Source organism: Anopheles darlingi, chromosome X (genome assembly GCF_943734745.1).
Source record: "Anopheles darlingi chromosome X, idAnoDarlMG_H_01, whole genome shotgun sequence".
Lineage (NCBI taxonomy): Eukaryota > Metazoa > Arthropoda > Insecta > Diptera > Culicidae > Anopheles > Anopheles darlingi.
This window is the reverse complement of record NC_064873.1, coordinates 4,678,092-4,695,365: the sequence shown is the minus strand read 5'-3', so window position 1 is coordinate 4,695,365 and position 17,274 is coordinate 4,678,092. Positions and strand designations below refer to the sequence as shown.

The following is a 17,274-nucleotide window of genomic DNA, read 5'->3' as shown; positions in this document are numbered from 1 at the left end:
TCGGGGGATCGGGAAAACCCTCGGGAGCCTGCCAGCTTGGAGAGCTCGATGATGACGACGACAAGGACGAAATGGCGACTCCGAGCGCCGAAGAGTCGCGCAAGAAAAGACAACAAACAACAAAACCAGACCAGCACGAAAGACGAACGGGTGGGAAGGTTGGGGCGTCCGCTACGACTGTCGTCGTCGTCGTCGTCGCGGTCGTCGCAAAAGTCCAAAACGGATCGGATCGGTGCGCGCCGCGCGAACCGCGCGAGAATTGGGCGTTACGCGAGATTTTCACTCGCGGACGCGATGTGGTCAACTAACATGGCTAGCGCGAGAAGCGACGGGCTGCCCGCGTGTGCGCCCGCGGCGGCGTTCGGCAAGATTCCATTTTTCCGAATTTTTGCCTGTGTGCAGCACGCTTCGGACCCGCTACCTACCTCTCTCTCTCCCCTTTCGATCATCACCACCACCACTACCAACAACAGCAGAAGCAGCAGCAACAGGAGGAGCGAGCGAGCGGGCAGCCACTTGCCTCGGTTCGGTGCCTGCCTTGGTCTCTTCACGATGATCATCATCAGGGCCACCAAGCACGCGCCATGGCGACGAGAAGAAGATCAGCGGTGAGAGCGGAGGTGGTTGTGCTAGGCCCACATCCTCACGCACACACACACACACACACACTCACTCATACTCATACATCACCGCAGTATCTCGCAGCATCCCATGATTTTTCCGATTTTCTTTCTTCGAAAAAAGAAAACAAATACACTGTTCCAATTATTTTTTTAATTCTCAATTTCAGGGTACCTCTCGCACACAAACACATATGCCGACCATGGGCCCTACCAACACACCGATACGCACGGGAACAAACGGGGAGGAGGCGGAGGTGTCCGCAGTCAAGTTGCAGGGGGGGGGGGGGGACAGTAGCTAGCTGTCTGCCGCTGATGATGCCTGTCGCGCGCGCATCCCTCTAACCGTTAAGTCAGCAGCGTTTGAGAGAGAGAGTGTGTGAGAGAGAGAGAGAGAGAGAGAGAGAGAGAGAGAGAGAGAGAGAGAGGGAGAGCACGCGCGAGGGTGCTGGTACTGCTCATACGCACTACTGTCTGTACGTTGCACACCACTTGCTCTGCTATAAGGTGCGCGCGTGCGCGCCATACGCACACGGTTCGGAGGAGGATCCATCCGTGGGGAATCGGGAACGATCAATTCACTCCGCTCTGTTGACCAGTGCCGTGCAGCAGCAGCAGCAGCAGCAAGAAACAGTCAAACCGCACCCGTACGCACACTCAGATCGGTGAGACGACGGCGCCAAGTAGGAGCCTTGCACCGCACAGGTTCCACACCACTCCTCGGGTCCTTTCGGCCAATGCACCACCACCCACACGCGACCGCAACGCCGGTGTGCCGACCGGAATGCTGACAGTTACACGCCTGTGCGTGTGTCAGAGACAGAGACAGAGCAAGAAGATAGACAGAGAGGGTTGCAGAAGATGGGAATAGGTTTTGGGGTCAACTAAGTCTCTCCAAACGGGTGCGCCCGATGCGATCGATGTATGTGCGAACGATGGAAAGCAAAGGATACACCACAAGGGATCCCCGTAAACCCCTTTCTATCCTCTGCACCTCTACCCTGCTAGTCATAACAACAAGTTGGCAGACCATCCACCACCACCAGCAGCAGCATCACCTCTACAAGCACCGGTGATGCGGCGCCAGTGCCGGCGGTCTCAGCCTCTGATGTAGACTATCGTGTGGTGGGTTGCATTGCGCTATGCCAATCTATATTGCCATGCTTCTAGCAAACGGGTCATCGATGGAACATGGTGTGCTTCGCTCGGATCGGTTTCGATAAGGAATAGCCGGGAGAGGAAGGGTACTGGAAGAAATTACAATCTCCACTTCCAGTTGGTATACCATTTCTGGAGCACCGCTATAATCAACTGATGCTCCTTGGAAGGTTGTGGGCATCTACTCTTATGCGATGTGTCAAACATACGTCGCGTACACATACGAGCGAACCTCTTCGTGCCGTCTTTACATTCGCGTTCCACCGGGAAGCCGCTCTATACTATAAGCCGCGTTGGAGGAGCACACATAAATCCAATTAAAACATATTCTCGCCGTGCGGAGGTGGCTAATTAACAGCGCGCGCGCTCGCTCCGTGCGATGGGGACGGACACGCACTACTGTAAGCATGGCTTAATGCACCCCCCCCCCTCCTCCCATCCATCCCCTTCCACCACAGCAAATTGGGCTGACACAATGTGCGGCGGCGCTCTGTGCTCGTTTCAAATCTAACTAACAACGATGGGGATAGGCTGGCAAAAAGGGGGGACGTGGAGCTGGTAGAAGAGAAATGTCATCATCGAGCAGCAGGCCCCTGTGGTTGTTGCGTTGTTCAGCGCAGAATGCTCGCTCGTTTCCAGAATGGTCAATGTGGATACTTCTGCTGGATCAGTGTAACTGAAAGCATGCTAGAGAGAGAGAATGAACGGGTCCGCAAAGACTTAATTTTCTCAAATCCAAAACACACGTTCTATTCAATTGTCACATACACAGCTGGCTTTAATTTACGCATCTAGTTCTTGCTGGGATCTCTAGTACATTATCGAGATTCAAAAGTTCAATTCAGAAAAATACATTTGCCTCTCGCGCGTCGCACCCACCTACGCGTCGCTCCGGCTCATCGTCCGAAAACGTCCTTACATTTCATTCTCACACACGCACACATGCTTATCGCTAGAAAGTTGGCCGTCTATTACTACCACCGCATGCCCAGTGCAAACGGTTACGATTCTCGTTTTGTTTGTTTGTTTGTTTGTTTCCTTGTATAAATTCAGCGGTTTACATGTAAATAGAAATTCCATAATACAACATTTCGCACCTCCTTATGGTAGTGATGGGAGGAAACGTACGTGTGTTTGTGTGTATATATGTATGTGTGTGTGTGTGTGTGTGTGTGTATAACACATCGACGCTGCTCCACATCGCTCGTAATGCTAGAGAGAAAGAGAGATCCTAAAACCCTAATGAAGACTTACAATCAAAACGGAATGGCAGCTTTAAACTAATCCTGTGACTGGTGTACTTGTGGTCCAGTATCACGACCAGCCAAGTAAATCAGTTTAAAGCTTCGGGGTAAGGCAAACGATGCAGGAAGGAGATTTTGGTACTGTGTTGGCCACTCACCCGCTTCATTCAACGTACCGCACACTACCAGTTACTGCCAGATGGTTGAGATGCAGCGTGCCAACGCCAGCAGCAGAAACCATGCAGGAGCACCGCTCGTACAGCCCACGATGATGAGTATGCTCCGAGTGCTGATGAGTCCACCAGCGGCGCTGCTAGTTGCCTCAGGTATATCGGTGTCCAGCATCAGCGGCTCGTCGAGCACGTGTATGATGCCGTTGGTGCACTCGATATCGTGCCGGAACACACTGATCCAGTTGCCACCCTCCTTCCACTTGATGAAAAAGCCTAGTGGTGAGCGAGCGAGAGAAAGAAGGTTTGGTTAGATCGTCGCGAGAGGATACAGCGCAGAACAAACACACTTACGTCGATCTTCTAGGCGCACGCGAAGCCGCAATGGGGCCGAGTTGGTGCTGGTAGGCAGGATCAGCGACTCGGGCGACATGCTCTTTAGCTCACTCATCCGGAACACTCGATCGGCGATGATCAGATGCCGTTCCATAACGGAACGCACCTTGTGGAAAATAGGTCACGAAGGAGAGAAAACCCAGATGTTTGTGTGTAAAGGGAGCAGAATGTATGCGTGTGTGTGTGTATGGGTGTGTTACCTTGTCCGGGTGTTGGAGAAACACGTCCAGCCTTCTCGAGGTCCGCTTGGTGAACCAGTTGACCCAGGCCTGATCGCGCGGCACAAAGAAGGTGTACCGTCTGGTCGTTTTGTTCAGCTGCTCATTGAACCGATTGAGCATGCCCAACTCGTACGACAGGCTGCGAATAGGGAGCAAATGCGTATGAATGGTAAGCGTCTCCCGTAAGGATCACGTCATACTTCAGGCACCCGCCCTCAGGATCAGAGGAGCATGCATACGTACTTGAGCATTGGATCGGTTTCGAGTTTCTCGCGCACGTTCATGTGCGGCAGCCCAAGAACACGATCGATCACGTGGATATAACCGTCGACGGTGGTAATGTCCGGCAACAGGACGGTTGCGTTCACCCCACCCCCTTCGACAGTGACGATCGACTCGTGCGATTGCTGGTTCTGCTGCAAATCGAAGTAGACGAACATGTTGGGCGCTGCCGTCGCATAATGACCAATCTGCGGAGTGAAGTGTGAAACAGATGGAGCAGAACATTAATATCCATGTGCCATCCCCTCCCATCCCGCAATTGCCCTCTTCTGCTTACCACACCGGTGCTGGAACGCCTGATTCGATCGATCGGTAGCGACTCCTGTATCAGATGCATTCTAAACACCTCCATCATCTTCTTGCGATCGCTACAACCAAAACAAAAAAAACCCCGGAAATCAAATAAAGTTGAGGAGAAAGGGGACGCACGTCTCAGTTGTGCTTGCGCTGTAGTGCGCTGTGTGCGCCGTTTCTTACTTGAGGTACTTGGACTCCTGGATCCGGCTGACTGCTGCCTTGTCGGGGACAAGCAGCGTCTTGGGACCGCTTCCCGTTTGCAATGCTGCGAAGAAATCCGGTCCGTAGTCTGCAATCAAATCGTAAAACTTGGAAAATATCCCATCCTCGTCCTCCTGCAGCGCCTGTGCGATTTTATTGTCAACCACGACCAGCGGACGGTTGATCAGGTGCACCACCCCATTGCTGACCGGCAGGTTAGCCTTGACGATCTGCGCGATCACTGTGCCAGAGGCGAGTCGTGCATTCGGTAGCGCCGTTCGCGACATCACGTACACTAAATGGAAGTAAGGCGCAGAACAAATCAGTCAACGAGGCAATGCCGGGAATGACCGATTCCAGTGGTGATAGGGAACTTACCACGTGCATCGCGCCCTGTGCCGTAGCTAACGAAGCTGATCGTGATCTTGACGTTCTCGCCAAATGCCAGCGTCTGCAGGGGTTCGTTGTACGGAGCGCAGGCGGTGAACAGTACCCGGTCCGGGATGACATGGCCCTCCAGTCCCACCCGATCGAGTCGCGTCAGGCTGGAACGTGGCTGTTGTGTGCGGTGTGCGTCAAAGATTAAAAGATCGCAAATCAAAATCAGTATCACAAAGAGTTGATCTTCTGCTGGCTCCCCCTCTTCCTAATGGGCTTCTGGCTTGTTTACTCACCTTATAGCTTTGCTCAACGGGCAGGAAAAACGTGTGAAAACCCTGACCACGGTACAGGTGTTCCTGCTGCTGTTGCGTCACCTGCTTCCTCAACGGTCTGGGGCATGGGAGAACGAAAGAATGAGAGTGTGGTGCACGAGGATTGGCTGGCTGTGTGCACCGGCCAACGGCCAAAGACTTACCCGAGACGAAACGTGCCGAAGAAGCTCGATTCCGAGTGTACCAGCAAATCCCAGGTGCTGATGCGGTGCGCGACCACGCCGTCACCGCTGCTACCACCCAGCCTCTCGGTTTCACCAAACGTCGGTACCGCGAGCAACACATCGCCGATAATGTAGAGCGCCTGCTGCTTGTTCGTTTCGCTCCTGTAGCTGTGGTTGGCGGCGCGAAGGTCCAGGATCTGCGCATTGTTCACGAACACCTCGTATTGCGATTCGATCGGTATCTTGCGCCGGGTAATGAACACCACCGCCCTGTTAGCAAGCGTCTCGAGCCGATAATCGAGCCGATCCAGCGGTACCCACTCGGGAACTAGAATGGGTGGTGAAAGAAATGGGAACGAGAAAAAGTGATTGGTTGACTGCTGGACTACGTTACTGCTCGTTTTTTTTTTGTTGTGTTAATCAACTCTTTGTTTGATTTGTTAACCAACTTTGTGTTTGCCAACTCGTGCTCATGCTACTTACGGACGTGGTAGAGCACATTCATGTTGCCAGTGAAGCTTTGGAAGGCGCGATTCGTCGGGGCGAACACGGTCATCGCCTCACGCTTCATCATCTGCATCAGCGTCGGATCCCGCTCGACCATCGAATAGAACTGCAACGAACCAGAATGAAAGCGGATGAAAAAGTAGTACACGAGGGGAGTAAGAAGGTATATGGATGGTGCATGCTCTGCGCTGAGCTAAGGCGCGTGCCCCGCCGCCTACAGAAAACCATCATCGGAAACAACACAGGAAGTACGCATTTAACCAAGCACCGCTCAGCTGATGGGTGGGTGGGAGAAGAGAGAGGGACTCTCTCTCTCTCTCTCTCTCTCTCTCTCTCTCTCTCTCTCTCTCTCTCTCTCTCTCTCTTCAGCCATCATCATTAGTACCGCGCTCACATCTGGCACATCTCTGGCTGTCATCTGCATTTCACACCGCAACAAGTGTCGTAAAGTCGTCTAACAGAATTAAGCATCACAAGACATGCGCATGTGTGTGTGCGCGTGTGTGTGTATACGTAGGAAGATGTGAACGACCCAGAGCATGGAGCATAGGCATGCAATTTTACGACTTTCTATAATCGAGAGAAGCCCTCCTCCATTTCCTTCTCTAGCTCTACGCGTCGTCAACGTCGTCATCTAATTTATCCGTCAAATTCCCAAAAAACCAAGACATAGGCGCAGCTATCAAATCCTTGTACAAGCTTGTTTGATCAACGGGAACAGCAAATGTGTGCCACGACGACGACAAATGAATCGGGCGAGAGAACTATAACTGTCACAGTCCCGGTACAATAAAATCGATTAAAAGAACTATTACACATGATTCATGCTGCCGGATGCCGTGCTCTGGCGGAACCTTGCCTCTACGGTGAGTGGTGTCTCTAGTCCTACCGCCCGCCCATGAGGCAATACCACTAATGGGGCCTCTTTGGCGATGAAGTTAGTTGTTCAAACTGCAACACTTCTGCTTCCGAACATTTTCATACATCACGTCTGAGCGCGTCACGTGAAGCCTTGGTTGCGTAAAAAATCCTTCGAAGGAGAACAGAAAAAGACGTACTACGCACACCAGTTCCTCCCCTTTCGGTCGAACCCCATGACTCATACACAGCCAAAGATGTTGCTACCGATACTGTTTTCTGAAATAAGATGGAAAATCCACGCGTGACGAAGCCGCTAATAGGAAAAACGAGCTCCTGGATTCTACCGGTTACGGTACGTTTGATAAGAGCAGGGCGATGGCACACACACTCTCTAGAGCAAGAGATCTAGTTGAAGCTGATAGGAATTGGAGGACACCTCATGGTCTGTGGAGGGTTAAAACCATTGGAGGAGATAGTTTTGAAAAATGCGCAAATCACACAGTTCCAATGCGGAGATAAGATCAATGAGGGGTGCGCGCTGCCCCTCCCCGCCCCGCGAAGGATTCTGATAAATCTTTCTCGGATATCGGAAGGGGGATAGTAGCACCGCCCCCCCCCTCCCACCACCAGAGAAATACATACCACACACCAGAGGGGGAGAAACTAGGCCACGCAAAGGACAACGACTACGACCCGACCCGGAGCCCATCATTAAGGGACTTTTGTCCTCATCCTGCTTTCCCCCTTCTTGTTTCTCTTATTCTCCCTATCTATCCCTCTTCCTTTTTATCTCTTTTCTCTCTCTCTCTCTCTCTCTCTCTCTCTCTCTCTCTCTCTCTCTCTCTCTCTCTCTCTCTCTCTCTCTCTCTCTCTCTCTCTCTCTCTCTCTCTCTAACGGCTTTGATTTTGCCCAAATTTTGCAAACCAACTACCACTACTACAACCAAGGGGGACACATAGCAGAGGCCATCGTCAGCAACGCATCCTGCTGGCGCCAGTAGTGGCTCCCGCTCCGTTACTGGCTTCAGATGAACGATGAAAATCGCCCCTATTTGTGCCAAACTTCGTAAGAGAGAGAAAGAGAGAGAGAGAGCGCGTCTGTAAGATGGGGGATGCGCGCCTACTGCTGCTGCTGGATGATGTCCTTCTTCTCGTTACCTACGCTACGCGCGCATGAATGTGTGCGTCATCGAGACAGTCTGGCGCCGCCAATTCCCCCTCTCCCCGCTCCCCGCTCTCTCCCCAACGCTTCGCTGGATGCTCATAAAACACTATTCGCACCACTAGTCGCACTCCCTTTCTCCCTCTTCCTATCACCCCTCTCCCCCCGACCCTTTCCAACGTCCTGCTCGTCAAACAACGCCGTAGAACTCATTTTAATCCCGACCGTCGTTGCGACGGTGTGTGACGGAACACCAACTGTGACGCCGGTTGCAGTAGTAGTAGCAGCAGCAGCAGCAGCAGCAGGCTCGAATCGCATCGGATTGGAGAGGGTGGGGGCTGGACGAGATAAAAATGGGGTGGATTGTAGTGGCAGCTAGGGGGGGGAGGGGGAGGGGGAAGGGGAGTTGAAAATGTTCATGTGCATTTGAGCGACAGGACTTCACAGGCCCGCTGGCATCGCCTGCCTGGCCTGTTCGTGCTGACGGTTTTTTTTTTCCTATCAGTTTTCCAAGCACGGAGCACACCGAGCACTCCCTCTCTGCAGGGGGGAGGGGGAGAGGGAGGGGGTTGATTTTTCGCGTCCTTATTAAACAAAATCCCCGCCACCACTCCCCCCGCCGCCACCCCCATTGCTCGCTGATGGAACAACTAGTTTTAAACTGCGGAACCGCCATCCTCCCTCCTTCCCTATGACCACTCACAATAATAAATTTACCACCCCCTCCCCCCACCCTTCCGCCTTTTTCTTCATCCCTCTGTCTCTGTCTATCTCAAAGGAAGGGAGGGAAATCCGGAAATTGGTCTATCGGCGGCTATCGCCCCAACAGCTCGCGCGCGCAAATATACTCTATTATCGTGGACGCGTTCTGCATATCATCCCTCCCTCCATTGTCCCTGTGTGCTTCCTTTCCCCTCACCCACCACCACACCTAATACGCCAACCCTCCTGTATTTCGCTTGGTATGCGCGCGTATATTCCTGCGGCGTATGGACAGTCCTGCAATTGGCAAAACATAAAACAATGAGAAAGGACGTGCACTACCTTTTTCTCTCTTTTTTCTCTCACTCTCTCTCTCTCACTCTCTCTCTCTCTCTCTCTCTCTCTCTCTCTGATGGTTATTGTTCTGATGGGGGGTATGAGCTGCGGCCATTCGTTTCTTTCCTGCCTCTCTAAACCAACCCATAAGCCACTCGACAGTGAAGACAGCTTTACGTGTTGGTGACCCCAAGCCCTGATCACCTACACCCCCCCCCCCCCCCCCCCGCATGCTCCCCCTGCTTTCTCACTCCACTCCACACGCAAAGAGACGTGATAGTGTGGGCGCGCATTGGTGGTTTCATATTTCCTCCTTCCATTTCACCTTTATTTTGTTTCCCGTTTTCGGCTGAACCACCTACCCCCTCCCCTATCCTTCGCAAAAACCACCACCCCTCCTCCTTCCTATGTGTAGAGTTTAGTGTTTCCGAACGCACAGGACGTGCATAAAGCCTTCGTGTGCCTCCGCTCCCCACTAAACCACCCCCACCCCTCTAGGCACTCCAACGCAAACCACCCCAAAAAAAAACGAACTCCTACAAATGGAGGTGTCGGTGATGTGTGGATGACAAATGGGGCGCTGGGGTGAGGGGGAAGGAGGGGAGAGCCACCACTTTTGCGTAGCGGACTCGTGGAGGACGAAATTGCATTGATTTTTATCTATTTTTACGCCACACACACATACACACGCGCCACGGGAAGTGGTCCAGCACACACCCGAAAAGAAAGCCATACGATACCAAACTCACTCCCTACTTCCCTCCCCCTCCCTCAACCCCCTTTCCAGAACGTAGTATCCGTCCCGATCCGTACGGTGCATACACGCGTGCGTGCGCTACACAGTACCTCTGATTCTGTTCCGATTGGCATGATATTTTGGCTACCAGAGGGAGGAGGGAGGGGGGGGTGGCAGGCACCTAGAGGCATTGATTTAATTTATGCATTAGAAAAAAGGATGACCGATTGGAAGGAAAACGGAGGGAAGATACGGGAGGGGGTTGCTACGAAGAAGCGTCATTCCGTGATGCCAAATTGTGCTCATTACCAGGATTCCAGGGAATCGATACATCAATCTCGGGGCCAAATCGATGAAGAACAGTGCAACTCAAGCCCCATCGGCCCCTTTTGGAGAGAGTTTCCATTTTCTTTCCAATTCCAAATAAACATAAAGACCGCCGCCGCCGAGCACAACAGCATTAACCCATCTTCGTGTGGCCCCAGCCGCCGCTCTCTGCACTGCACTAGCCAGGGCCAGTTCTCCTCCAGGAAACCAATAGACGAGGGGGACAAGCCCCCGATGACCGATGCTTCTTGGGGTTTTTCTTTGGAATTATGTCTAGCCGGAGCGCGCTCGCCTTGCGCTCGATCCTGCAAAAACCTACCTCCGATAGATCCGGATCCTCCCGGATGCGCCGCTCCACCGGGTACCGGGAACCGTCGGTCGTCTTGAGCGCCTCACCACCGTGCGGCGCTACCACCACCAGGAACGCTAGCAACATCAGCCACGCCAGCCCGAACCATCCAGGCCCAGCAACCATGGTCGTCCGCGTCCGCGAGTACAACCCGACCACCACCATTATTGCCGGACACCGTTGGCCGTTCGCAACACACACACAGAGCCACACAAACGCTCGCTCTCTTTCTCTCTCTCCTTCTCGTTGCGTTGCGTGCAGTAAGGTGTGGCGCCCGCGGTCTGAACGATCGGCGCGCGATCGCGCCGACGGTCTTTCTGCTGTGTAGATCTTCTTCTGCACCTGGGGTGGTGGTGGCACAGAGTGCAATGTGCCTCTTGAAAGATGAATTTCGTACACCCGGAGCCCGCCGCTCGGCACGGAGTGTACGGGGGTTTGATTGCAGTTGTTTGGCCCCAAAACAAGGGCGCGGTTGCGCGGGCAGGGGGTAATGGCGGTGCTAATGCATCTCGCGAACCGCACGATCGTCACAGAAGCCACCGAAAAACACGGAATTTATAGGGCTGGTTGGTGTTGATTGGGCGGGGGCGGGGGATGCTGTTGTTGTTGTTACGCTTTGTTATGGTCTTAACGACGATCGACGATCGATGGCATTCCCCACGGGCGCGCGCTCTCTCTCGCGGAGGGAATACGAGTGGCGATCGATCTGCTGGGGTAAAGACCAAAAGGCACACGGAACACACTTGCTGTACACTCCGAGAAGAAAATAAGACACTCTCTAACTAGCAACAGTGGACACAAAAGGTGAAGGCACAAACAGGAACACCACTGATGAATACGACGACGACGACGACGACGATGGTCCGCGTCCACGACCGTGCACTCTAATTTCCAGCGAGAAACTGGCGAGCGTGCGAGCGAGCGAGCGAGTTTGGTGTGCTGGCGGCGGTCTCACCAGCGTGCGCGCGCGCTCGCTCCGTCGTCGTCGTCGTTCAAACCGGGAGTTCGTCGTCTAGCGCTACCCTGCTCTCACACACCAGTGTCGATGCATCGCTCCGACTCACTCCGACACCTGCCCTGCGACAAGTTGAAAGCGCATGCACACATCCACACACACGAACGTACACAAATATACAAGGCGCTGCTTGCGGCTGCGTCATTATACGCGCGGCTCATGCTGGCGACGGTTTGACGGCGACACCCGGCAGGGGGGCCCCCCCTGGCCTGTTTATGCTCGCCCACAGCATAACGAGCATGCCGTGATTCACAAGACAATCGATAAGAATACATCGCGCGATAACCCGGTGCCGGGAAAGCGTTGCGCTTTTGGCCGCGAAAATCGAAGCACCGGCAGCGAGCGTCCCGAGCGGTTCTTGCGTGCAATCGGTTGCACGCAGCCACCGACCAAACCGCATGCAACAAGGCCCGTTTGGCTCGCATAGAATGCAAGGCGGCTCTCCGGGGAATATTCCGTAATTTCGGAGACTTTTTAATTCCAACGGCCAACCTTGGAGTGAAATGAGTACAGATTTGTTCCTGGGAAAAAAGTACAACAATGATTACTTTGTTTTGAAGATCGCAGACATTTTCTTTCACAAATACCTGAAAGTTGATTCGAACATTCTAAAGCTTCATCATTATTTTCTTCATAATATTTACGCCATCAACTTACTAACTGAATATAACTGAATTCTACAATTGCTGTCAAGCCAATAAGAGTATTAATTGAATAGAAGAATTGAGAAAATAATGAGATGATAGGAAACTTAATTTTAATGATAGGTGTTCTCAGAGAACTAAGCACAATGATACTGGAGATATCAATACGGAGAGCTTAACAAGAATCGTAATTACGTAATTATAAGAATCTAATTACGTTATTATCATACGTATTCGTTTCACTCTTTTTTTTCGGACAAGATAGTGCTGCTTTACCTGTTCCCCATTCCATATAATGGGCTCCTAGTTCGATAAATAATTGAATGAAGATGAAGACGAGCGGAATAAACACACCTCGCGGGTTCGATTTTGTTTTGTTCACTTACACTTTATTAAATGGTATTTTGAATTAAGAATAATTTAAATATTTTGTCCAGATGGTAGCCTTGCCTTGCCTGGTAGCAGCAGTGGGTTGTCGCTACAACAAAGTGAATAATTTAATTTAATGGATAAAAAGGGGGAAAGAAAGAAAACCGCGGGGAACCGCGAACCCGCGACCGAGTCGAGGGGCCGGCCGCCCACGAAGATTACACCGCTTATTGCGAATCATTTAAAAACACAAATTCCCACCGTTACGTTACGGGCCGCGAATATCTGGGATATGAACGTATTGCAACCAAAAACTTGAAGCCTGAATTAGGATCCGAGCAAAGACGAGCCAAAACTAAGAGCGCTACGCTAGCAAAAACCACCTCCACCGATATGGGATGATGGATGATCATATTTGATGATTCAGGCTTGCCTCCACCTGCAGGTAACCTGTCCCACAGTCCCACCCTCGCCTACGCACCCTCCCCTGGGATACATACTTCTCGGACTCCACGGAGCCTAGTGTGACAAAAGGTAAACGGGGAACGCGGAAAAGCGCATAGTAGCAGTAGCCATTAAGGTAGCAGGCTATTCCTTCCTTCTGATCCCTCTTTCCCTCTCGCTCTCTCTCTCTCTCTATCACTCTTTCTCTTTGCTGTTTCATAGCATACTTTGCAAAAACGTGTAAACGTGTGCCGAAATGTGTTGTTGTCGAAACAAAAGCAACAAATAAAAATGGCCAAACAATCGGAGGGATACCAAGCGAAAATCGCGCTCACCAGGGGGACGGGAGCGGAGGGGGACGGGAGCCCCCACACAGATTAAAAATAGTAGAAGCGTCGAAGCGCCGCCTTCACTCGCGCTGTGTGTAGCCGTAGGTTTTACCGTCAATCGAAACCTTCCGCCTGTCACAATGATTGCGCCGCCGTAAGCAAAGCTCATCTAGGAAGCGTTACGCACACGGTGCACAGCGAGCGAGCGATTGAGCCTCATTACATTCCTCCTTCAGGCGCCTTCCCTAGATTGCATTTCCCTTAGTTCTAGCCCGTGGTAGCGGAGGTGACCCTGCAGATGCTGCTGCTGCTGCTGCTGTTGCTGCTGTTGTTGTTGTTTTTATTGTGGTTGTATCTGTTGCAGATGGTACAGAAAAGTATCCAAACCATACACCAGGATGACAAGCGCCGGAAGTAGTGCCACAAGTGACTCTCCTAAAACGTTGGGCAGAAAACTAGGAGAGGAACGTGAAGCTTCTATTCTCTTCCGCTTATTTTACTTTGATGGGTGGAGAGGTTGCGAGGCAGCGAGGTGGAGCGTTCTTGTTGCTGTTGTTGCTGCTGTTCGGGAGGAGGTGGAGGGGTGGCGGTGTCTCGTTTGCGATCTGCGTCTTACTTGCGTTGGTTAAGGCGTGCTTGGCGTACTGCAAGAAAAGAAAAAAGAAAAGAGAAAAGGGTTCATCAGTAAGCATCCGTGGCTCATTTCGGGGGACGGCGCGAAAAACGCCCTCAAACAAACACAGCACTATCGGATGTTGAAGCCCCCCATTTTCTTGCTTTTGTTTTTTGGTAGGGGCCGATGCAGCCGAAATGCAGAAAACAACATTATGCAGAAAACAACAAAAACACACGACCACACATGCGATGGGAGTTCGAGATCGAGCAGAAGAATGCCAGAATACACGGTAGAGACGGAGGAAGAGGGGCTGGCAGTGCGTGTTATGCGCAGTTAATACCTTCGAGTTGGGAGGATTAAATGCGACCGGGTTTCACTATACAGGGCAGGATTAATGGTAGATATTAATGCAATTAGTAGCGTCAGCATGTAAGTGTTTTTTAATGTGTAAGCGGATTTGCGCTGCGAGCTTAAGTTTTTTTTTGCGCGCGCGATTCACAACAAGCATTGCGTAAATGCATGATTTGTGAGTTGCATTAGTGTGTGGTAGTGTATTACACTACACATATAGTCGAAGAAGAATGCTTGTTAGAAGAATGCGTACGGTGCTGCTAAACGTTCATCGCGTTATTACGTTATATTAGGCGCACACACGTACACACACACACACATACACACACAGAATGAACAAAGCGACATACGGGTACGTCAACACCGCTGCATACTTCACTGGAGGCATCACTGGTACACAGTCCTGCGGGTTGAATCGTTGCTGCACAGCAGTATGTGCGTGCATGTATGTGTGTGTATGTGTGTGCTAAGATCGCCAACACCTCCATCACCACCAACATCATCGATCGTTCCGGAGGACACACAGGAAGGTGCAGCAGTAGTGGTGCAGATGAAGGAGCAAAGCTGCTGCTGCTGCTGTTGTTGCTGCTGCCGCTGCTGCTGGAGAGGCTTGAGCAGGTGGTTATCGTCTTAACGGACAGCGTCCGCGGAGGTTCGGTCGGCACTAGGCAGTAGTAGCTAACGATGAGTTGATATGACGACAGTATGACAACAAACTACCCGGGAGGTAAACCATCAGGGCGCTGGCTAATGAGTAATGGGAGTTGGTCAGGGGGTACAATATGGCGGGAGAGGGCGGGCGAGGGTTAGAGGGCCATAGAAAAGCCCACCCGTAAGCGACGGTGCTTACTAACAGGTATATACGTCGGTACGTCTACTAAATTACAGAATATATATTCCACCAGCCACCTGCGTGCTTAGTGCAACGGGTATGCTTGTTGTCTACAAAACAACACACGGCGCTTGACACGACTGCAACAGAAGGTGTCACCGCGAGTATGCTGTCTACGGATTCCGGATCTATGGCGGCGGTGGCTACTTGATTTTTATAGCTTTTTTTCTTTATTATTTGTAAAGAGGCAACCGTTTATGCACATTGTGTTGCTTTAAAATACATTCTTAGCCATGTTATAGCGCGGCCTTCGAACTAAGGTCGAGTGGGTGAACGGGAGGGAATGAATTAACCGATTAAAAGGAGAGTGTTTGCAACACCAGGTTCATTTATTAGGTTATTAGAGATTCGTTGAAGCAGAATCGTGAAAAAGGTAGATGCAAACATTGATTGCGGCGGATGGAATGGAAAAGAGAAGGAGAAAAAGTAATTGAGGTAACAAAAAGGGGTAAAGAAAAAGAAAGTAAAAGAAAGAAAAATAAAGAGAAAGATATCAGTTACTCCGTCACCTTCACCACACACACACACACATACACACAGGCGAAGTCAACAAAGAGAAAAACAAAACGAAACCGATAAGAAACTTTCAACGAAAAACAGAACAGTAAAACCAATCATTAGAGGGTAAGCCAGGTGGTGATAAAGGGCACAAGAATACAACACAAGCGAGGGCGGGGGGGCGGGGAACAATGGTGGCTGTTCGAGAAGGTAGCGTTCGTCACGCTGAACACCGACCCAGAACAGGAACTGGAACGAATCAAATGTCTGCGACTCAGAGAAACCGGAGTGGCGGCAAAAACCAAAATCAAAACGACAACACAAAACACGCAAGGGAAGACGACTCTGGAGTGCGTTGGCAGAAAAGATGCGATGCGATGAATGGCTGCTGGTGGATTTCCGCATTCCGTTGCCGTTACGGGAAGTACTCCAAAAGTAGCGTCAGTAGCGAGAGAGAGAGAGAGCGAGACAGTAAAGGAAAAAGGGTCAGGGCAAGAGAAATGGAGGATGACCGGCACAACGGCAGCTGATGGAGGGGGGGGCGGAAATGACGACGATAGGGTGGTTTAGCGCAGAGTTAGAAGAAACGCTAGAGGGGGGAACGGGAAGGAGGGCTTAAGATCACACTCAATCCGTAATTATGTTGCTGCAGCTGCTGCTAAACAAACATGCAATGCAAGTGGATCAATCATGAGATAGCAAACACAGCAAAGGCTCGATACACACATCCATCCACACACACACTCACACCACAGCGTGTTTTTTTAGTACGCCTGAGTGTGAGTGTGTGTGTCTCTGTGTGCGACGCGTGTGTTGGGGCTAGGTATCTTGTGTGAGTGTGTGTTACGCTTCAGAAGGGAGCAACTAGAACGTATCCTGGCGGTTTGCGGCAGTACAAACCGGAAATGGATAAGCCAATGGAACGCACAACGGATGCCACGCCAATGATGTTACTGGTTGGTGTGAATCGTGAAAAATCATCCAAAAACAACGGCAAGCCAACAATTCGTATACCTGCGTTACCAGGATTTACACTCACGCTCCGTGCACTCACTGCATCGCGGAGTCAAGTGTAGGTTGCTGTTGCTGGTGGTGTGGTTGCTGCTGTTTTTGTTGCTGTTGTTGATGTTGTTGCTGTTGTTGTTGATGTTGTTGTTGTTGTTGTTGTTGCTGAATATTGTTGTTTGTTCTTTTGCGTAGATTTATGCAAAAATAAGATTCTTTAGGGGGCATAGACTATCCGCCATTCGCTGGTGTTTGTGCTGCATCCGTCGCAGTGTCTGTTCTGCTTGCTCGCTTATATTTGCTGTGTAAAATGACGTTACTCCGATTGTTTCTCAACCGGTACCGGATACGGTTTTGTGAATGTGGTGCAACTGTGTATGCATCTGGGCAGGTGTAAGGTAGTGTGTATATGATGTGTGTGTGTGTATATTGGACTGGATTGATTTGCTTCGTTTGCGCACCGGCCCGGTTGCTGGTTGGCTCTTCTAGCTAGCTACAGGTGGCTAGCAACTAAGAAGATGGTCTGCGTAGGGAGTGTGGATCACGGTCAGAACGATAACGGAACACGCTGCTGCATCAGCAGCAGCAGCAGCAATAGTAGCAGTTGTTGTAGAGGAGAGTACGAGTTGTGGTAGAAGTAGAAGAACAAGTAGTAGCAGTAGAAG

The 17,274-nt window shown here is 51.3% G+C and overlaps 2 protein-coding genes across 20 annotated transcripts in view; both read right to left on the bottom strand.

The window, feature by feature from the left end:
- Window positions 1–2,485: 2,485 nt before the first annotated feature.
- LOC125952325 (fasciclin-1) lies at window positions 2,486–11,329 on the bottom strand. The gene is made up of 11 exons (XM_049681768.1): window positions 10,417–11,329; window positions 5,950–6,079; window positions 5,446–5,794; window positions 5,264–5,360; window positions 4,968–5,145; window positions 4,569–4,884; window positions 4,369–4,459; window positions 4,053–4,279; window positions 3,789–3,948; window positions 3,547–3,694; window positions 2,486–3,468 (listed from the first exon to the last, which is right to left on the bottom strand). Exons 1-11 carry the CDS (start codon window positions 10,609–10,611, stop codon window positions 3,212–3,214), a joined length of 2,148 nt encoding a protein of 715 aa, XP_049537725.1. The 5' UTR covers window positions 10,612–11,329; the 3' UTR covers window positions 2,486–3,211.
- Window positions 11,330–12,472: 1,143 nt separating this feature from the next.
- Window positions 12,473–17,274, bottom strand: part of LOC125952475 (tropomodulin) — a 25,373-nt gene continuing 20,571 nt past the window's right edge. For 13 of the 19 annotated variants that reach the window (XM_049681956.1, XM_049682067.1, XM_049682026.1 and 10 more), the window contains 3 exons: window positions 16,619–17,274; window positions 14,565–15,361; window positions 12,473–13,891 (listed from right to left, as the gene is read on the bottom strand). The exon at window positions 16,619–17,274 is cut by the window's right edge and continues 195 nt beyond it. Coding sequence is in view for 2 of the 19 variants with exons in the window: in XM_049682104.1 (XP_049538061.1) it covers window positions 15,321–15,361 (41 nt within the window). In the remaining 17 variants the exon portion in view is untranslated. The remainder of the gene's footprint in view (window positions 13,892–14,564; window positions 15,362–16,618) is intronic. The other 6 variants (XM_049682001.1, XM_049682076.1, XM_049682104.1 and 3 more) reach the window with 4 other exon arrangements.